General features: G+C 41.0%; 1 protein-coding gene across 3 annotated transcripts; it reads right to left on the bottom strand.

Annotated features, from left to right (window-relative positions):
• Nucleotides 1-3: 3 nt before the first annotated feature.
• Nucleotides 4-17,110, bottom strand: AQP11 (aquaporin 11). Of its 3 annotated transcripts, XR_012622166.1 has the most exons (4): nucleotides 16,214-17,108; nucleotides 10,770-10,886; nucleotides 3,698-4,314; nucleotides 4-88 (listed from the first exon to the last, which is right to left on the bottom strand). XR_012622166.1 is itself a non-coding variant. In XM_074816433.1 (3 exons), exons 1-3 carry the CDS (start codon nucleotides 16,806-16,808, stop codon nucleotides 4,262-4,264), a joined length of 765 nt encoding a protein of 254 aa, XP_074672534.1. In that variant the 5' UTR covers nucleotides 16,809-17,108; the 3' UTR covers nucleotides 2,472-4,261. The 3 variants fall into 3 exon arrangements, 2 of the variants coding, with proteins under 2 accessions (XP_074672534.1, XP_074672536.1); XM_074816433.1 differs by lacking the exon at nucleotides 4-88 and having other exon boundaries at nucleotides 2,472-4,314; XM_074816435.1 differs by lacking the exons at nucleotides 4-88; nucleotides 10,770-10,886 and having other exon boundaries at nucleotides 2,472-4,314; nucleotides 16,214-17,110.
• Nucleotides 17,111-19,639: the final 2,529 nt, after the last annotated feature.

A 19,639-nucleotide genomic window follows, 5' to 3' on the forward strand; every position in this document is an offset into this window, starting at 1 on the left:
CAAGTCTGTGTTGCAGTTCTCAGTCCTTTACTTCAGCAAGCGGCTGGCAACTCTCAGCAGACATCCCTTGAGTTTTTAGCACTCTCCTCTATAACAAAAAAAAAAGTCTAGTGAAGCCATTTTCATCATTTACCTGGATCTAAGAATAAAAAGGCAGAATATTTGCAGAGTGTGTGTGTAAGACAGAATTAGTCTGACACATCCTAAACTTAGGAACCCAGCTCTAGATTGCCAAGAGCTTAGTCCTGCTGGGGCTTTTCCGTTTCATCTCTCTGCGTGGTCGTGGTTTTGCCATGAGGCAACAGCAACAAATTACATTTGGATCCCCCTGCCCCAATATTAAAATGAAAGTCTAGTACTAAACTTTTTCCACTTTCATTTGATTTGAAGTTGACTTGTGATTTTTTTTTTTTTTTTAATATATAATTGTGTATATGAAGAGTTTTCTTTACTGGCCCTATACTCTTGGAATGGTTTTGAGTGGTCCTGCCCTGCTTAGCACACTGGGATATGGTTTGGTTTCAAGGTACGCAAAAATTATAACCCCTCTTTGTTGAATATTCATTAGGAATGTCTGTCTAATTAGTGATGATTTAATAGTGTTGTGAACTATTGACGCTGCTGAATAAACTAGGAATTTAGCCTGATACGCAACAAGGCATTCTACAAGGATGTCCTTCCTAGCCCCTTTATGTACATATGTATAAATATTTATGTAAATGTATGCATGTTTTTGTTAGGGATAGAGAGTAACAAAGCAGGGTACAGAGTGATGCTCTAATTTTTGCACTGGGGTTTGGAGAATCTTTGCATGGTGAGATTTCGGGACAGCTAAGGAGTACTGAAACGCTGTATCATAGTTTAGGAAAGAAAGCACATACAATTCCAAATCACTGTTCATAGTTAAAACAGCCTTTGGATTTTTTTTTTTTTTTCTGGTGTATATCTTAGTTGTTGGAGTCTGGTTTTTCTATTGTTTTTCGTATTAAACCGCAAACTACTGGTTAAATATCCTGGGAGATGGGCACAGTTAACCTCCAGGGCAGCTGGCCTATACGCAGCAAATCTCAGTACTCTCATGCTCAGTCTGAGCAGTAGGAAGCTCCAGAAAGGAGAATTTGTGTTGTGTTGGTGCAGAGCTCCAGGAGCAGACATTTTATGATGCTTCCAGTCAAATCATTGGAGGAAGATTAATTTTGGTCAGGCAGAAACAAACCTGGATGAGCCCCGCAGGCAGTGTCTTATGTGGATTGACAAGTTTTATTTTTAATAAAACTTTGGTTTTTAGTAATTGTTTTATGTTTAATAACTTTGGGAAGTGTCTTGTGTGGATCAACAAGTTTTATTTTTAATAAAACTTTGTATTGAAGCTATGTGCAAGTGTTCTGGGAACACACATAATTCAATTTCATTACTTGGAATGCAAAATATTAATTTTTGTACTACCAAAACCAGTTAAATTCTTCAGTTCCTAACTTAGAATTCCATTCCAATACTTCTTGTTTTTTGCTTTTGTTTTGCCTTAATTTAGTCAATTTAAGGCTTGTCTATTTTTTAGTGTTTTTTATTTTATATTCTAATGCCTATAAATAGAGCAACTACTTGTTAATCAGCCAGATTTGTACCTTTTTTTTTTAAACTACATTATGCCAAAATAAACAATGTCGACATACAGAAGTCAGATCTGACCTTTTTGCTTTATGGACTTTGCTTTTGCAGGCTGTCAGAAATGAGGTGGAAGTAGGGCCTCTGAGCCAATAAATCTTGGCTGCCTGTTGGTTTGTATCTCTGCTTTCTCTTTTCCCTGGCCACCTCTTTTTATGCTCTTTGAAGTTTATTTTTGAGACCTTTACCCTGTGAGCCTCATGGGCTCAAAGGAGACATGCAAATCAGTTCATCATGTAAGGCTTATTTCTGTAAGAAATGTGGTGAAAAACTGGGTGTGAGTACACCAGTAAAGGCAAAGTCCCATGGAGAAAAAAAAAAAAATCTCAAAGATACGGATCACTTTAAAAATAGGTAAAAGGGATACAAAGCAGTAAAGCAAGAAGGTGACAGGTAGAAGCCTCCCAAAGCATCTTTTTTAGCAGCAGTACATGGCCTAACAGTACATGTTTTTCAGAGGGTTTCTGTTCTAGCAGCCTTCCGTGGCTGAGTTATAAGTAAGCGGTTGAATTGTAAAACCAGCTAAAGGATCCCATCCTGTGGGGCTCACAGCGTGGTGGTGTGTAGTCCTTGCTTGTGAAGAGTTTCACCCAGGAGAAGTTTGCTTTAGCAAGCCTCCTCACACTAGTATCAAATGCTGCTGAATGATAACCCAGCAGTTCTAGTTCTCTTCAGCATATGAGCAGGCTACTTCTTTTTTTATTTTAATGACTGAATACAGGGTCTTGGATAAGACTCTTTTCTACAAAAATCATGTTCAGCTGATTTCATTTTGCAATATAGTCTTGAAAGTACCTTGGAAAATTAAAATGAGAAAAGATTTTATTGCAACAAGTAAGAAATTACATGAAAATATTTCCTTCCCGAACTCTTGCAAAAAAGATAGCTGACAACAGTAGCTGTTTAAGACTTGGTTCATCATTTTACTGTGGAAAAAACCCATCTGATTCCCTTCCTTTCTCTTAGAATACAGTCTGCAAAGTGACTTTGGTAATGAGTCGGGGGGCATACTAGTGAGATCTTTGTAGAACTTGTTAACCATCTCTCCTTTCAAACCTAGTAACTGTAAAGTGAAAAACTGAATTTAGTCTTAAAATTGAAAAATGTATTTTGGCATAAATAAAAATTAGGATGCATCCAGAAGAAACCTTATGCTAGAAACAGAACCTCAGAAGATGGTACCTATCAGTGGTGCTCTCCTCAGCAGAGGCTATAAAGGGCATGTTTGTACCAGTTTGTGTATGCAGCTTTCCTGCAGTTTTAGCTCTTTTGTTTATTCTCCTATATTACAAATTTCAGAGAAGGGCAACGAAGCTGGTGCAGGGTCTGGAGCACAGGTCTTGTGAGGAGCAGCTGAGGGAACTGGGGGGCTTTAGTCTGGAGAAAAGGAGGCTGAGGGGAGACCTCATCGCCCTCTACAGCTCCCTGAAAGGAGGCTGCAGAGAGCTGGGGATGAGTCTCTTTAACCAAGTAATAAGTGACAGGACAAGAGGGAATGGCCTCAAGCTGCGCCAGGGCAGGGTCAGACTGGCTCTTAGGAAGTATTTCTTTGCAGAAGGGGTTGTTGGGCGTTGGAATGGGCTGCCCAGGGCAGGGGGGGAGTCCCCATCCCTGGAGGGGTTGAAGAGTCGGGCTGACCCAGCGCTGAGGGATCTGGTGGAGTTGGGAACGGTCAGGGTGAGGTTCATGGTTGGACTGGAGGAGCTTCAAGGGCTTTTCCAACCAAGATGATTCTGTGAAATTCATTTATTTAAATTTATTTCAAGTAAAATACTGATAAGTGTTACACAAAATCAAGGACAAATCAAGCTCCACAGGATTCATCCCTGTGTCTATTTTACTACGTGAAGAGGCAGCAGTAATCTCAGATAAAGTAGTGGGGCTTTTTTGCCTAAAATGCCCTTTATGTGTGTGGCTACAGAATTTTATGGTACTTTATTACCGCTCTTTCCAACCAAAATTAACATTCAACAGACTATAGTGGGACAGGATGGGGCAGAGCCTTCTGGAAAGGAAGCGAGGGGTTACTTACCTGCGCTCAGGTTTTATTAAAACAATGCTGGTCCTACAGACTTTTAATTTTGGTGTAGGGTACCTCTAGAATAGAGCTGTGGAGACTCTTCTAGGGAGTAGTGTAGCCTTTCTTCCTCTGAAGTATGTATATTGCAAGTAGGAATATGATGAGGTCAATGTAAGAATGAAATCTTCAGCTCCTTTTTTGCAGGTGCCTTCTATGGGAAGAAATCCAATAAAATCAAACCTTGAAAGGACTGGGTATTTATCTAAAATTAGTTTTGCATGCTGTTGTAATAAAGGTCAGCAAATGGCACTTATGGCTAAAGTGACAGTTTCAATGTTTTAACAGTCCTTTGTATGGCTTAACTGAAAATGTTGGCAGATATTCTCAAAATCCCAATATGCTATTACAAAATAAGTATTTGAATACAAAATTTTAAGTCAAATATTTCAAACATGAAATCTGAAAATACAACTGAAAGGTGCCATGGAAGTCGATATCAACAGTCTTCTGAAAGCTTCATGTCTGCAGATGTTGTATTTTCTAATGTATTACTGCTAGATTTCAGAATTTGATGTCTCAGGATATCCGAGGAAGGATTTCATCCCATATAAAAGCCACAAGTATTGTACCTGAAAAGAGAAATTACAGAAAGGACCTTTATTTTAAGGTATTTGAGAAGGACACAGTACTGGTATTGAAAATAAACATTATGTTCAAGTATTTGAGTGTCCAATATGTGATCCAGCAGGGATTGCAGAAAAATGAAATTTTCTTTTGAAAGGGCTAGAGGCAGCCAGTACTTTTTGCAAACACAATCTTTTTCACAAAGAAAGCTTCACCAGACCATGCAAGTGATCCTTACAAGTTACTAATCTTTTGTCTCCTTGTATATTTAATGTTTTAATTCTGATCTGTATGAGCCAAGGCAAAGGCAGAGCAGTCTGACCAGGGAAGTCCAACACGTGCACTTTCCTGTCGCTGCATCAGGCCTCCCTTCTTTGTAGCAGGACCTATAAATGACTGAACCAGCAGCTAAAACCTCCATTCCTCAGCCAAGAGGATAAGGCAGAGTTTGCTAGCAGTGCCTGTTTTGATAACCACATCAGTTTTAGGTGCTGCAAATGGGTATAGGATAGTGCGGGTTTGGTTTTTTTTTTTTAAGATCATTCTAGTTTAGGATTTATTCTGAAGCTGATAAATGGTAAAGTTAGAGGTTGTAGGTTCTTCATGACAATTATAGAATATCTCAAGTTGGAAGGGACCCATAAGGATCATCAAGTCCAAAGGGCACCTAAACATAGCTTATTAAGACCACTTTATTTTCTTCTGGGAAAAAAATCAGTATATTCTGCTTCAGAAATGCAGAGGTTGATAGTGTTCCTCACCCATAGCTTATATTTTATGAAATCTAGATCACAAAAAAATGCTTATTGGAAGGGATTCTCCCTAGTGCAGTCTCCCACTCAGTGCAGGACTACTGCCCGTGGTCAGTGTGGCTTTGTCTAGCTGAGCCCCAAAAACCTCCATGGACAGACTGTAGCACTTCTACAGGTAACTTATCCCACTGTTGCTGCACCTTTCTCCCAAAGGTTTTCCTGGAGTTTAATCTGAACCTCCCACCCCACAACTTGTGGCCTTGCTGTTACATTGTCTGACAATGAGAACAGTTTGCCACCCCTGTAACTACTCTTCAAATAACAGCTGACTGCTCTTAAAACACCCTTTCACCTCATTTTTGTCAGCCTAAATAAGTCCAGTTCCCTCAACCTCCCCTCGCAGATCAAGTACTCCAGGGCCTTCACTATCTTGGTAGTCCTCCACTGACTGGATTCTGTTTTCTCCACATTGCTCTTGGACTGAGGGACTCCAGGACATGTTCCAGATGCCACCTCACGAGCACTGAGTAGAGGGGGACAATAATGTCCCATAGTCTGCTGGCCACAATTATTTGAATCATGTGGTTTGTCTTACTTGCAGAGAGAACAAACCCACATTCAGGTCGCTGTTGAACACACATATTGAGGAATATCAACTCCAATACCGACACCAGCATACTCTGCATCAACCCATTGATTATTACATTTTGAGGTCAGTGATTTGGCCAATTTCTATTCCATCTCACAGTCTCTTTGTGTGACCCCTACTTCTTTGGACCAAGAATGCTGTGGGAGATGGAGTCAAAAGCCTTACTAAAGTGAAGGTATCTACATCCACTGCTCCCTGCTCGTTCCCATAGACATTAATTTCATCACAGAAGGTCAAGCTGGCTGAGCGTGGATTGCTCTCGCTGAATCTGTGCTGACTGCTCTGATTACCTCCGTGATTGTCACATGGTTGGAGATGGATTCCAAGACTAGATACTCCACCATATTCCCAGGGCCTGAGGTGAGACCAACTAATTTACAGCTCCCTCACTTCCCTTTCTCCTCCTCTTTAAAAGCAGGCATAGTATTAGCACCTTTCCAAGTGTCGGGAAGCTCCTCCAACTGCTGTAACTTCCTGTAAATGATGGATAACAAGAACACTGGCCAACTCTACCTGCATTTTGAGGTGATGGATTTGCATTCATCCATTGCATTAGCCAATGGATTTGTATTCATCCAGTTTCTCTCTCATTCCTACCCTGTTTCTCCCTCACTATTGCCTCCTTTCCAAAACCTTACTGTTTTACACAGGTCTGGGAGAAAGTTTTGCTTGGGAACACTGGGAAGGGTCGGGGGGAAGAGTACCTCAGCCTTTTCCATGTCACCAATCACTAGGTTGTCTCCCCCATCCACCAGTGGATCTGCATTTTCTCTGGACTTTTTTGGTGATTTTGTGTATGTCCCTAGTCTTAGTTCCAGATGAGCTCTGCCATTCCTGATTTTGTTCCTAAGTACATGTGCAGAGCTTTTATCCTCCTCCTCTGCTGCCTGTCCCTGTTTCTACTTCTTACGTGCTCTCCTTTGTTCATAGGGAAGCTTATCTAGCCAGCAGGGAAAGGCTCTGTGTCAAAATTCCCAGTCTAACTACACGACAGATGTTCCTGCACATCAAAATGTGTTACTGAGCTCTCAGTAAGCTTTTTTGAAAAATCTTTCCATGGGATACTTCTTCCATTTCTGGCAGTGTCCAAGGGAATTACTACTGACCTAGCAATTCCCTAAGTAAGCAGAATTTTGTTCTCCTGAAGTCCAAAGGCTGAACAGCTCTGCTATTTACCTTCCCAGTCTTCCTCTGAACCCTGAACTCTCGTGAGGACTACAAGTGGCCACATTTACCACCTGTTCTTCTCTGTTTGTAAGCAGCTCAAGTACAGGATTACCACTCACTGGCCCTTTAGAATTTGAATTAGACTTGATCATTGACAGCTTTCTAGGAACTTCTTGGATGGCATTCACTCACTGCATAAGAGTTTTGCTCTGTCAGGTGATGTCTGCATAGTTGAAAACCCCTAGGAGGACCAGGGTCTGGGAGTACGAGACTTCTGCTAGCTGTTTGTCGAAACCCTCCTTTGCTACCAAGTCCCCGAGATGCTGATCACTTCACTGCAAATAGACTTGCAATTCTTGTTTCTTTGCTAAGCTGCATGTACTAAACTTGATGGAAACCTCTGAATACCCTCCCCTGAGCAGAAAGGTGAAAGTTTCACCTATAGCCTTCTTCCTTGCTTACCTCCTCCGTTTCTGTCTACTGCTAAGCAACTTTTGTGGCATTTATTTTCTATCCTGATGGTGAAAAACCTTTTTCTTCTAAGGGACATTATTAGTCTTTCTGGTAAAACTGATCGAAAGAAGTGGGCATTGATTCTATTTATAGTGTTAGAAAGCTAGCAGGGTGCTAAGCTGGCACCTGTCCAGGAAAGAGCATCTCATTTTATTGCTCTCACTATCTTGTCACCAACTCTTCCATTCACAGCTGCCATCTCCCTGGTACTGAAAGAGCAGCATTAGCTTGCTCCCCATCATTACTAATGGTTTAATCATGCCTGGACAACTAACATGAATTCCTCTGGCAGTAAAACAGAAACTATCTTTGTTCCACTGGTACTTACTGTTTCCATATTCACAGTGCAGAATTTAGGCCTGCCTCTGCTAAGCCATAAACACTTGCTGACTTCTATATTTACTACAGGAATTAGCTGTTTTAATGCTGCTGGAGAATCACCTTCACCAAAACATCAGTGAAGCCATTTTGAAAAACAAGTTCTTAACTACAGTTCCAAGATTATATTCATGAAAGTCCATAAACCACTAGTAGATTTGTTTATCCTGAAAGAAAATTTCCACTTCCTCCTCCTCTTCTGAAAGTGATAATCAATCTTCCTCTTGTTCTAAGTGTCCTTTCTAAGAAAATTGTTTTAAAGTTGATGCTTAAGAACTTGCTTGTGTCTTACCAGGGTATCTTATATACTGAATGGTCTGTCTCCTTGTCCTCAGGGGTATTTGCTATGGCCATAAATGTGATCATATCGCACTTTGCACAGGCAATTTGAAGTGTCATGGTATGCCAGTCCATGGTTCTGCATATGGTAGTTATTACAGCAAATCACAAAAAACCCTAACAGACTCCTAAAAGAATTCCCCAAAATAAGAATAAAGTAATTTAAGCATCTAAGATGCTGATGCTGGGAAAAGTGAAGACATCAAATCAGCATATCACTATGAGTCTGCCAGTTTCTAGGAAGTCTGAAACAGTATTTCTGCTGACACCTGGATTCTGAAAGTAATTTTTACAACTAAATCTAAAATATCCCTTCCCTCATCATCTAATTTTATGATTCTGCTTAGAGGTTCTTTTCACAATCATTTTATCACCATCATAACAGGTCATTTTCCTAGACGCCTCATCCTTTAGTTCAATTTTGAAAGAAAAAATTCTATTCCTATTATTTTCTTATTTTCAAAAAGTGTCAGAAAAATTTAATTTCCTGTTAGGTTTGTAGATCTGCGCTCTTGTATTCATCAATTCAGTTTTCAAATATAACTATCTCCTCTATACTTCCACCTCAGACACCTTACATTTATTTACAACTCCTTGTTTACCAGACAAAGTCTATATGTATCCATGAAGCTCCCCTGTTTTGCAATGAGATATTTATATAACCAATACTGTTCACCCTTCAGGTGATCCATAAACCCCAGATCTGTAATGAAGTGTTTTGCTACAGTAGCAACACTGCACAAAAAGTGATGTGTCCTGATTTTCACATCTTTACAACTGCTTGGTCTGGAGTTCCTTTCCCTCATAAATTAAGAGACAGCATTCAATACATTCTGTATGTATTTTCTAGATGCTAACTAACAATAAACTGCTGGTTATGAATTTTCACAGAAACATAACATTACTCCCTAACTGCATTCTAAATTCCTCAAGTCATGGTTCCACCTGTGTTAACACCTGTTGATTTTCTTACTCAATACAAAATCACCTGAAGGCTTTTTCTGCAGAGCAGTTCTGCAGGATGCATCTTGCTAAATAAGTAGAATGTGGTGTTTCTTCTAAAACATGTTCTGCCTCCTGTTTCTTCAGATCACTCGTCAAAATTAACAACAAGCCCAAGTACTTACAACCCAGACAATCTCAACGTGGATATAAGGATGAAATCAGTTAATATACTAGAAAGCTAAACATGAAATCTAAGGAATATCCTATGTTCTGCTAGGACCCAGCTTTGCTGAAGACATTTTATTAGCTACTAACTGGAGCAGTACATGGGGTTTTATTCTACTGTTCAGTCACCCTGTTTGGACATTTAACAAAATTATACTAAAATGAATTTTAGTTTGATTAAAAATTCTGTCTCCATTTTTGACTAACTGACCTAAACAGAACATGCACAGACATGGATGTAAAGAAAAAGAAGTAATTTGTTACAACTGTAGGTTTTTGAGATGTTTCCTCAGTGTGTTTCACTGCTCACCTTTCCCATGCCACTGTTGTACCTTCTAATAGGATTAACAGACATGAAAGAACTCGGGATTAATTGACTGTTTCTTTATATACCCTCTCAGCAGAAAGCTCAAGATTTGTAGGGACTAACTGTAAACAATCAACAGCATGAAGTATCACATGGAGCATTTTCATCTGCACACAACTAGAAGTTAAAAATCAATAGCTTCCAAATTAAAACCATCATTTACATTACAAAAATTCCCTATTCTTAAACTAAGAACAGATTGTTTCCAACAGTGATTGGGGCAAAAACTTAGAATAGGAACTGCAAAGTTTACACACTATGGAGATAAAAAAGATTTTAGATTATAATAGTAATAATTGAGAAAGCATATTTTAAGCACTTGTCCTAATACTTGTGGTTTGGGTTTTTTTTAATTAATCATCCCCATGTTCTTGCATACTGTCATAAAGCAAGTCAGGAGCTGCATGCTAGCCAGTATGTTTCTCTTTTTGAACTTAATCGGGCTGATGTTCACTTTCAGGTAGCCTCTTCTCCTTTTTAATATTCTTCTAGACTCTACAAGCGGGCCTTTGGTCAGTGTGAGAATATGCAGCAGACCTCAAACAGGCTGGATTTTAATATTAAGGCATAAAGTCCCAAAACCAGGCAGCTTCAAAAGGATCACACTCCAGAGTAAACAGGTGTTGGTTTATAACTAACTAGTTAACCCTAACCTAAACACTAACCTTTTTCCATTTAGAATTGTGCTGTTGTGGTTTTTTTGGTAGGTACATTATCTTGCTCAAAGCATCCCAAAAGTACTTAGCCTTTGAACATGACATGTAAACTAAACAATTACATAACCTAATATGGTTGTTTCTTAAAAGAAACTGATCAAAACAGTAGATACTATTTTGTGAATAAAACTGGTGTTTAAAACTCAGTATTAGATGCTCGATTCACAAACCAGAATGCTACAGGTGCTCTACACAGAGCATTAAACAAGTTTAAACCACACAGCCTACATTTGCAAAACAAAACCATGATTCTGAATAACTTCTACGCATACATTACAATTGACTATTTTCTGGATCTTATTTAAAGCAGAAAACAAGCAGAGTATAAAATAAGGAATACCTATTTCCTGATTTTTGAACCATGTACTAAATAACACTTTCTCAAATACATAAAGTATTAAGAACTTACCTAAGGATGGTGCTATCCAATATACTAGCGAGTAACTCAAAAATTTGTCATAGAAACAATTTGCATGTAATGAAAAAGCCAGTGCTGGGTTAAATACTGCTCCTGTGAGATTTCCACCTGCAATAAAATGTAAACAGTATAAAATCAAACCATCTTTCTTAATGTTTATTTTAAATGAATATTGAAATGCAGGTACATGATACTACAAGAAACATGCACTCTGCAATAAAATGCATTAGCAGAAACCGTTTGAACAGGCAACCTCTTCTGAAGTTATTTACCAGATTATACATGTTTAACTGTTTTCTAAAACGTTTTAAAATATCCAAAGCATAGGCCATAACTTCCTTTATCTCTTCCTAGCAAGTACTGTTTGAAGAGATGGGTTTGGCTAATGTTGAATGTGTCTGTCAATAAAACTATAAGCTGCTTTGCTAATAGTCTGTATCATGCCAGAAATTACACAAATATTAGTAAACAAATACTGAGCCTTCATTACATCTCCATGTCACGTGTAACACATATGCAAAATAACGGTAAAAACTGTCAAGCACTACTCTTACTAAACTGGCCTCTATACTTTCTTATTTGGGCACTAACATTACCATATCAATTTAAGAACACTAAGATTATCATATGGTAATAATCTGGGGAAAAGCCTTCATAGTTATTCTATATGTTATTTGAAGAAAATAAAAGCAAACCCCACTCGCCCCACTTGAAAGGAAGCTTAAAGAAGCCAAGCATCTTTCCTTGCCTCTGACTTTAGATGTAAATGAAGTTGCTTAAACATTCTCTAAAAAAATAGATCCAAACATATTGCATCGTGGGGACTAAACCGTAATTGCACCCGCGGATGAATCTGAAGGTAAGTGTTTTTAATTCTGACCCATGTTGCTCTTCTCATTGCAATCCTGCAGAAAAAGCATTACTCAGCAAAATTATCTGTATTTCTGTACTATTAGTTACTAATTGCCTCACATCTGTTTCATCTATTAAACTATTGTTATAAACTATCATATAGTTGTGTCTATTTAGCTGCTTAAAGATTATTCTTGATTTTCTCACCCTTTGTACAAATACCATGCTGCTGTAATCCTCATCTGTTACAAACATGCAATCATTTACCCAAAGTTTTAGTAACGCCTTTGTCATTCTTCTCTGTATTTCTCCTATATTCTCTGTATTATTTCTTTTACCGTTATTACAGTTCAGGAAGGTTTTAATCTTTGTTGACCTACTCAGTTTACACTGGTTTTACACTTGTTCTCAAGAGCAACTCAGATTTCCTGTGCAGTCTGTTATTATGCACGCTGACACATTAACAGCTTCCACTGTTGCCAGGAAGGCCATCTACAATAATTTACTTTGCTTTAATCTGTTTATGAATTCACTGCTTCTGCTTTTATATCCACAAACATACATTTAAGAATAGACTTTAACTCTCAAGCTGCAGTTGCTGTTTCTGAACATTAAACATTAGACAGAGTTTTAAGTGCTGTATTTCTTCAATATTCATTACTAATAACTACTGGAATATCAACCATAGGCCAGAGCCACTAGTATAATTATTCAAAAATATTTATTAAACGTCTCAGTCTGTGTACCAGAAAAAATAAATGATTTTATGGCAAAAGAAGTGTAACATCTTTGCTGTTGTACACATAAAAACTTAAATAGTTGAAGTAATGTGTGCTTCACACAATGTGTGAGAAAATAATTTTAACTTTTTAAACTACTAAAGACAAAACCAAAATTAGGAAGAAACTCAGAATTAAAAATACGTATGTCATTTTTACCTTGATACGATAGGCTCAGAAAGTTCTAACCAATTTCATACAATTCTGACTTCATTGTAATATTGCCTTTAAATGAAAAAGCTTTCAAAAGATGTATTTTCTTTTTCCCCTAATTAAGTATTTTCCCAAAGGAAATACCCAGAAATATTCTTTACCTACATGTATATGGTCTGCATCCTTAGCTTCTGAATCATTCCCTTAATATACAATTTTTTTTCCTTCTATTTAGTAGAAGAAACAGAGTGAACGCAGTATTGAAGCTTTTGTGTACAGTTATGTAAGACTAAATGTAAAAAGAATATCCAAATATTTTTAATTATGGAAGAGTAGGAGAAAAACTAAATGAACAGCTTGTAATTTTGAAAATACTATAGAATCTCATGTTATTTGTTGGAGTAAATCAGAGCAAGTTGGAGCAAATTCCTTTTAAGGGGTACACACAACAGTGACCTATCAACATTTATTTTTTCCAACAACTTCCCTTAGTCCATTGTATAAATATAACAGTTTGAGCCCTGTATGTGTATCAATACATTTAGGCAGGTGTAAGTCATAGGGATATGGCTATCCTTCAAAATTTTACCAAACTGGAATAAGAGATACTCCTTCTTACAGTCCCTTTTCAGACAGCCATCATTCCTCTCACAGGATACAGCTTTCAAACTCATAGTAGAACATAATTCATTGCTTGAAATACGATATACTGTATATGAGATGTATTTTCTAACATCTCTGATTCATTCATAACTATTGATAAACAGAGGTCCTGAAGGCACAATTGATTTGTTTTTTAAAATCAGGGTGTAAAAAGGAATCATTTAGCATGAATTTTGTAAATTTAATGCACTTTTCTGATTTCCTAGCTAGAACACTGTATCTGCCAAATTAAAATTTGAAAAATCGTTGATCATACAATATTCTCAACTATTTTATATTTTTGTAGGAAAAAGGAAGAATGTTACCAGTTTGCCTCAATTAGCATTGCTTTGCCTAAATTTGTGCTGGTCTCCTAGCCCTTCAGTGCTAGGTGAGGAAGAAAGATCCTCTCCTCTTAAAGAAGCGTTCAAGTTCCTTAATAAACAGTTAACGAAGAGGCGCAGAAGATTTCCTGAGAATGATCCAGCTAAGTTAAGCATCTGCCTGTCTTCAAAGCTGGTAGACGAGAACTTAGTCTGCTGGAGGCCAGTATCTCTAAGACCCAGTTTGGAAGTCACTCTTCCTACTGCGTGTACGAAGCACCGTTTCTCAAACTGGAGGTGGAACAGACATGGCTAAGGCTACACCACGAGACCCACAGGATGAACTGTGGGTCGTATACATGGACCAGACAAAGGTCGTGGCTGCCTACCAGGCCCTTCGCTATTGCTACGGCGACTTGGCACGCTGACAGGAGGCTGTGCTGAGTGGCTGTGGGAAGGGGGTCCTGAGCAGCACCCCTCAAAATGGAGGGGGCAGGAGGATGGAGGATATCCCGGGGAACGGCTTGTGTGTAGATGTGGGCAAAGGGAAGGAGGCAGCAAAGGTCTGAGAACCTCTGAGGTGTCCTACATGTACCTACCTACCTTCTGCTGAAAAAGAGATCTGTTACAGCGCAAGCCTGTGACATCATCACAGAAAGAAATTAATAGCAGCAGCCTGCTCCCACACTTGTTGTATAACAGCTCAGAGATAGGAATCTTGGGTTTTACGCCACCTTCTGCTTCAAAAGGCTTCAATCCACTTCTCAGGAGTGCACAGTAAACACCCGGCTCATGACTACTGCAGGGGGAGGACAGCACTCCTCACCTTTCGTTTCGAAACTGAGCGTACAGCAAAGTGCAAACCTTAGGAAGCTTGGAGCAGAGCGAACAAGAAAGAATTAGAACTTCCACTAAGTAGGAGGTAAAACTAGGTTCAGGATCTGCTCCCCAGAATGTCTGCTGTAAAAATAACATCTGCTTGATTCTAGATTAAAAGAAATGGAAAGATAAATGTCCAGGTAGCACAGGGTGTTCTGCACACAATACAGACAAACTGCATGTGAGAGAGGTGCAGTAGGTCTGATGTTTCCTAGAAGTACGTGCAGATCGATTGCACTGGATAGTTGTACCAAGTCCAAGTTTACGACAAGGAAGGGGACTTGGTACACAGCCTTCTCCTGCTAGAAGAAGATATAAGGCCAGCCTGGCCAAGACACTGAGCATGAATTTTCTGTATGAACTAGCGAAGACAAAGGCAACGTGAGACGTATTATTTTACATGTCTATTTGCTAAGCAGGAAAAGAATGTTAAGAATCAGGAATCCAGCTTTGTATGCTTGTAGAAGAGGGAGGATGATCTGTGGCTGCACTTCTACTGAGCAATTCAGAAATACATTTAATGTGCTAAAATGCAATGACACCTTGCCTCTGCCTTCAAAAATTAATTTTAGAAAGCAGTTCAAATTGCTAAGTTAATTCTCAAAATTCTCCATGGACTTCTTTCAATCTTTCAGGTGTTGGCTAATTTCAGCTAAACATAATGAGTAAAGTTTTTTTCATTAATACATCTGAGAATTTGACTGTACTTTATTGTACTACATGCCATTATGTCAGATAGCATAATACAGTTAAATCTTTTGGACAAGATGCTAATGACATTCCAGATATTTGCAGATAAGAGAGCGATCTCCCTCTCTCATAAACAGATTTGATAATTTCCTGGATGACTTCCTCTGTGGTGGGGGCTGTAGCACAAGCAAGGAACTCCGTAACCATCTCTCTCTCACCTCCCAGTACCTCAAACTACAGAATCTCCTCCCCAGTACAACCTACTCCCTGCAGGGCAGCCCTCAAGTCACAAGTGACCTAACTCTGGCACTTCACCGTGGAGAAGAGGGAGCATCAACAGTCAGCAGAAAGAAGTTCACGCTTACTCCCCTCACCTCTTCCTCCCCGCCAGCCCAGAGAGGCTGCGCAGGTGACAGTGTCCCGGCTCTGGGAAGCATGAGGTGACAGTCAGGGGCAAGGACATGGGCACACAGGGCTTTACAGAGACATGAGACTCTTCTGAATGCCATGATACAACAGGCACCTAACATTTTTCTTTAACACTTGGTTTCCTGAGGTATTATTTTATCATTTTTGCATGCATTCTATCAATAACCATTCCTGCTTCTGATTTAAGGATTTAACGCTGTTAAATAAACTGCACTGATAGGAATTATGCATTATTTAAATGCAGAACTTTGTATTACCGGTCTGTACCCTGCCGTTGCACAATCTGCATTTTTTTCCTGATGCAGTGGTGCTCTTGCAATGCCACTTAGAAATCAGAGCACATTGTATGAAATCTCTCACACTATATAAAGTCAGATTATGAAACAATCCTTCACTGCAAGATTTTATCAGTGTTCTATGAAACTCTTAACCATATTTACTTGTAGATTTGACACAATTTGAAACTCATAACTCATTTCGTTCTTAATCCCACACCTGCCTGGACTCTAACCAGGCAAACTTTACATAAACTCCAAATGAACTTCGCATATGCACGACCAAAGATTTTCCTTGATGCATTTTTTGTAATCTAAGAAAAATAATTTTGCATCTTAACACTTTTCAGAACATAAATAAAATCCTCCCGTTACAATTTTATTTCAGGAACAGAGAAAAAAAACCAACTAACCTGCATACACGAGCATGGTGATGAGAAGAGCAATCAAATGGACTCTGTATTTGGGATTAACACTTTCCACTCGCAGGATGGTCAGTTGGAAAACGACAGAAAAGAGCAGTTCTATGCAGAACGCCTGCGTCTCTGTAGTCTGCATGGGGTTGCTGCAGCCCTGCGAGAGCGCTCCAAAATGTGGCTCTGCCATCTCCAGGCTCCAGATAAAGTGCATAAACCCCCGGGCAAGCACTGCAGCCACGAACTGAGCGGCGATCTTGAGTCCACCTATCTTGACCGATATCCCACCGCCCCACATCGGCTGCAAGGTACCACAGGGGTTGCAGGTGCTGCCGGTCAGAGTCAAGCCGTGCAGGACGGTGAAGCCGTAGGTGAGCGTGAGGGCAGTATGCGGCTTCGGCTCCACGTTGCCGAGCAGGCAGAGCTCGTTAGTGCAGGCGCAAATCTGGAAGGTGCTGAACATCTCCAAAAGGAAAGTGCAAAGGCGCTGGTGGGCGCGCAGCCGGCGGCGGGTCAACCTCCTGCACAGCCCCACCGTTACCATGATGCCGGCCATCAGCAGGAGCGAGGTCCCGACCCCACCGACAGCCATGGCCGGAGTTTCACAGGCCGAAGGACTCGAAGGAGGGGTTCGCCCTGGTCCAGCCTCACCACCTACGAGGACAAAGAGAGCGGGAAAGGGAGGGAAAATGACCACCCTTTCCCTTCGAGGTAGGAGCCAGCTTCTGTCCCCACCTGCTTACAGCCTGCGAGTTGTCTGACTCACCCTTCGCTTTGCGAGGAGCAAAGGGCGGGGAAGCCCGGCGTGAGAGGGGTGAGGGCAGGGGGATCCCTCTCTCCCCGTCCGGGAAGGGGTTAGGAGAAGGAAGGCACGGGGGGTGGGGGGAGAAGGGGGCTCTGCTTTCCCTCAGCCTCTCCGCGGTGGGGCGGACAGAGCTCCCCTCAGACCACGGGGGGGGGGGGGGCGGGCAGGGCGCCGTCCCCCGCTCCCGCCCACGGGGTAACAGGAGACGAGCCAATTCTCGGTGGGGTCGGTAGCGGGACCTCTCCGCGGGCTGGCGAAAGCAGTTCAAGAATAAGCTCCGTCCTCTTGGTAGGGTGAGGCGAGGCGAGGTGACGCCTCCTCCTCCTCCGCCGGCAGCGCGCGCGAGGGGCTGCGGGACCGCGCATGCGCCCGGCTCCCCGCGGGAAGGGCGCGGGGGGGGTGCGCGAGCCCGGCGGGCTGGGGCGCGAGGTGGCGCGGGGCGCTTCCCGCGCGCGGGCGGCGACCCTGGTGCTGAGGTGAAGGGGCGGGCGGGCGGTCCCTGCCCGCCAGCCGTGAGGCAGAACCGCGGTGGTGCCGGCCGCTGCCCCCAGCCCCAGCCTGGCTGAAGGCTTTTAGAGCCGTTTCCCTCGTTGTTGGGCACCTCGCCGGTGTGTGGGTTAATTCAGTCTTTTCCTCCCACTCGCTTGCTGGGAGAAAGGCGTTTGACGGAGCGCCAGGAGGAGGCAGGTGGTGATTCTTGGGCTTCTCTAGTGGAAGTAACGCTAAAAATAGGCATAGTCCTCATGGTGCAGAAGGATGGCTTTTATAGCAGGCCCCAAATAGCCTCGGGACGGCCCTGAAAAATTAGCATGGCCTCCCTTAGGATAATTTTTTGAGCCTAGTAACCGAGAAGGGTGAGTCCAGTGTGAGGTAACTGACATAAATGCTTCCTGCCCTATTAAGTTGGGGCTGAGTTTTTCTCCAGTTTCTACCTGCAGTGCTGTTTTGCAGTTAACCTGTTCGTAACAAGTTGCACCTCTTGCTATGAGTGTTTTTCTGGTGGGGCGAGAAATAAATGCGTGGGCTCTGTGCGTGGAAATGGTTGTGCCATGCGTCCTTTGATGTACTGCTCCAGTTTTTACTCCGTGGAAGGAATAAATGTGTTCTGTGGTGCTTTTTCCTGCTTTTCATCCTCTTCCATCGCTGACTGGTGCCGCATTTTTAGGAGTGCCAAAATCCTGGGTTTATGAACTGTAAAACTGAAGCGTTGCTGGCAGCGGTTACCACTGTGCTGCAGTTAAATGCACCTGCAAGGAGGAAAAAATGCTGAATATTTCTAGGATCCAGTATTTTTGCCACAAGGTGGCATCAAAGATGACAGTTTATCAGACTTTGCAGGAATGACTTTTGCCCGATCAAGGTCTGCACAGTGTGTTTCTTGCAAGGAGGCAATACACAAAGACATTGCTTCCAAGCAACAAAAGCAAACCCTTACTTTTAGTTGAAGGTCAGCCTACCATAAAGATTGAAGTTGCAAAACACAGAATTGTTTCTCCAGGTGGGAGTGATGTGACAAGCTCTTCCTCATTTCCAGAAATGTAGGATCATCGAGATATCTGGTCTGAATCAGTTTGGAGATAAAAGAGTGTTTAGAAGGCTCAGCTTCCAAGGGGATCATTTGGCTATGAGAAACGGGGATGTTTGTAACAGCAGGGGAAAAAACCAGCAATTCAACAGTGATAATGTAAAGAGAGGAAAGGAGAAAATGGCAGAGTGGTTAATATTTGGCTTTTATTGTTTGTACAAGATTAGATGTCAAGAAATATGAGTGGGGCAAGGCAGGAGGCATGACTGTGTTAAGTCATTACCTAAGCCCCAAAGCACCTTTATGAAAACCCTGAATTGAAGCAATTGCTTTTCTCAGCAATGATGTTCTGTAACTGTAATATGGAAGAAAGCAAGCAGTTATACCCTTTACGTAGTTAAGATTTTGGATGAAATTAAGGAATGTCCTGTTAGAAGTAAGAATCAGAATAAGAAAGGTGGCTTTTAATACATATATATAGGTTCCTCTGTTTTATCATTTTCCTCTGACCACAGCTTCATGCACTCTGTTTTGAATCCACTGGTGACAATGTACACCATTATGGATGTGGTCAGCACTGGAAAAATTATCTTCCATTTTTCTTTCCTACAAGCAGTCTTGTAGTTTTTATTAAATACTTGTATTAAAGTGACAGCTAGAGACTGGAGTCTGTTTGTCTTGGAGCTCTCTTGTATGCACTAAAAGTGAACGTCAGTTCTGAAGAGCTTATTTTCCAAAGAGATAAAGCAGAAAATTGCCAGTAATAGCTTTATGTTTTATTTGGGAATAATTTGGGGATTTAGTATTATGTTACTTCCTTTACTTACATAGCTAAGCACAGCCATGTGTGTTGTTCCTATTCTTGCAGGTTGCCAGAGAACATAAAAATTTTTGCCAGCCTGTTTCTGAGCCTCAGACGGTTACTTGTGCTTACAACCAGTCATGAATGTGTCATTTAAAAACAGACTAATAAGGTGGATGTGTCATTTAACAGCATGGTCTCAAGGTGGATTACTGAAGTATGGATTGGAATCGATTGCGTTTAATTTTAAGTACAGTTGGTGCCACTGACATGAATAAGGGGTCAAACCAA

This window comes from Strix aluco, chromosome 2, assembly GCF_031877795.1.
Source record: "Strix aluco isolate bStrAlu1 chromosome 2, bStrAlu1.hap1, whole genome shotgun sequence".
In the NCBI taxonomy this organism is placed as follows: Eukaryota; Metazoa; Chordata; class Aves; order Strigiformes; family Strigidae; genus Strix; species Strix aluco.

Bases quoted from the DNA above. Each gene is read 5' to 3' on its own strand.
- AQP11 (XM_074816433.1), bottom strand. From the start codon at position 16,808: ATGGCTGTCGGTGGGGTCGGGACCTCGCTCCTGCTGATGGCCGGCATC. The intron at 10,887-16,213 runs GTTAGTTGGTTT...ATTTTATTGCAG, and splicing joins CACCATGCTCGTGTATGCAG to GTGGAAATCTCACAGGAGCA. The intron at 4,315-10,769 runs GTAAGTTCTTAA...TTCTCTTTTCAG, and splicing joins TTGGATAGCACCATCCTTAG to GTACAATACTTGTGGCTTTT.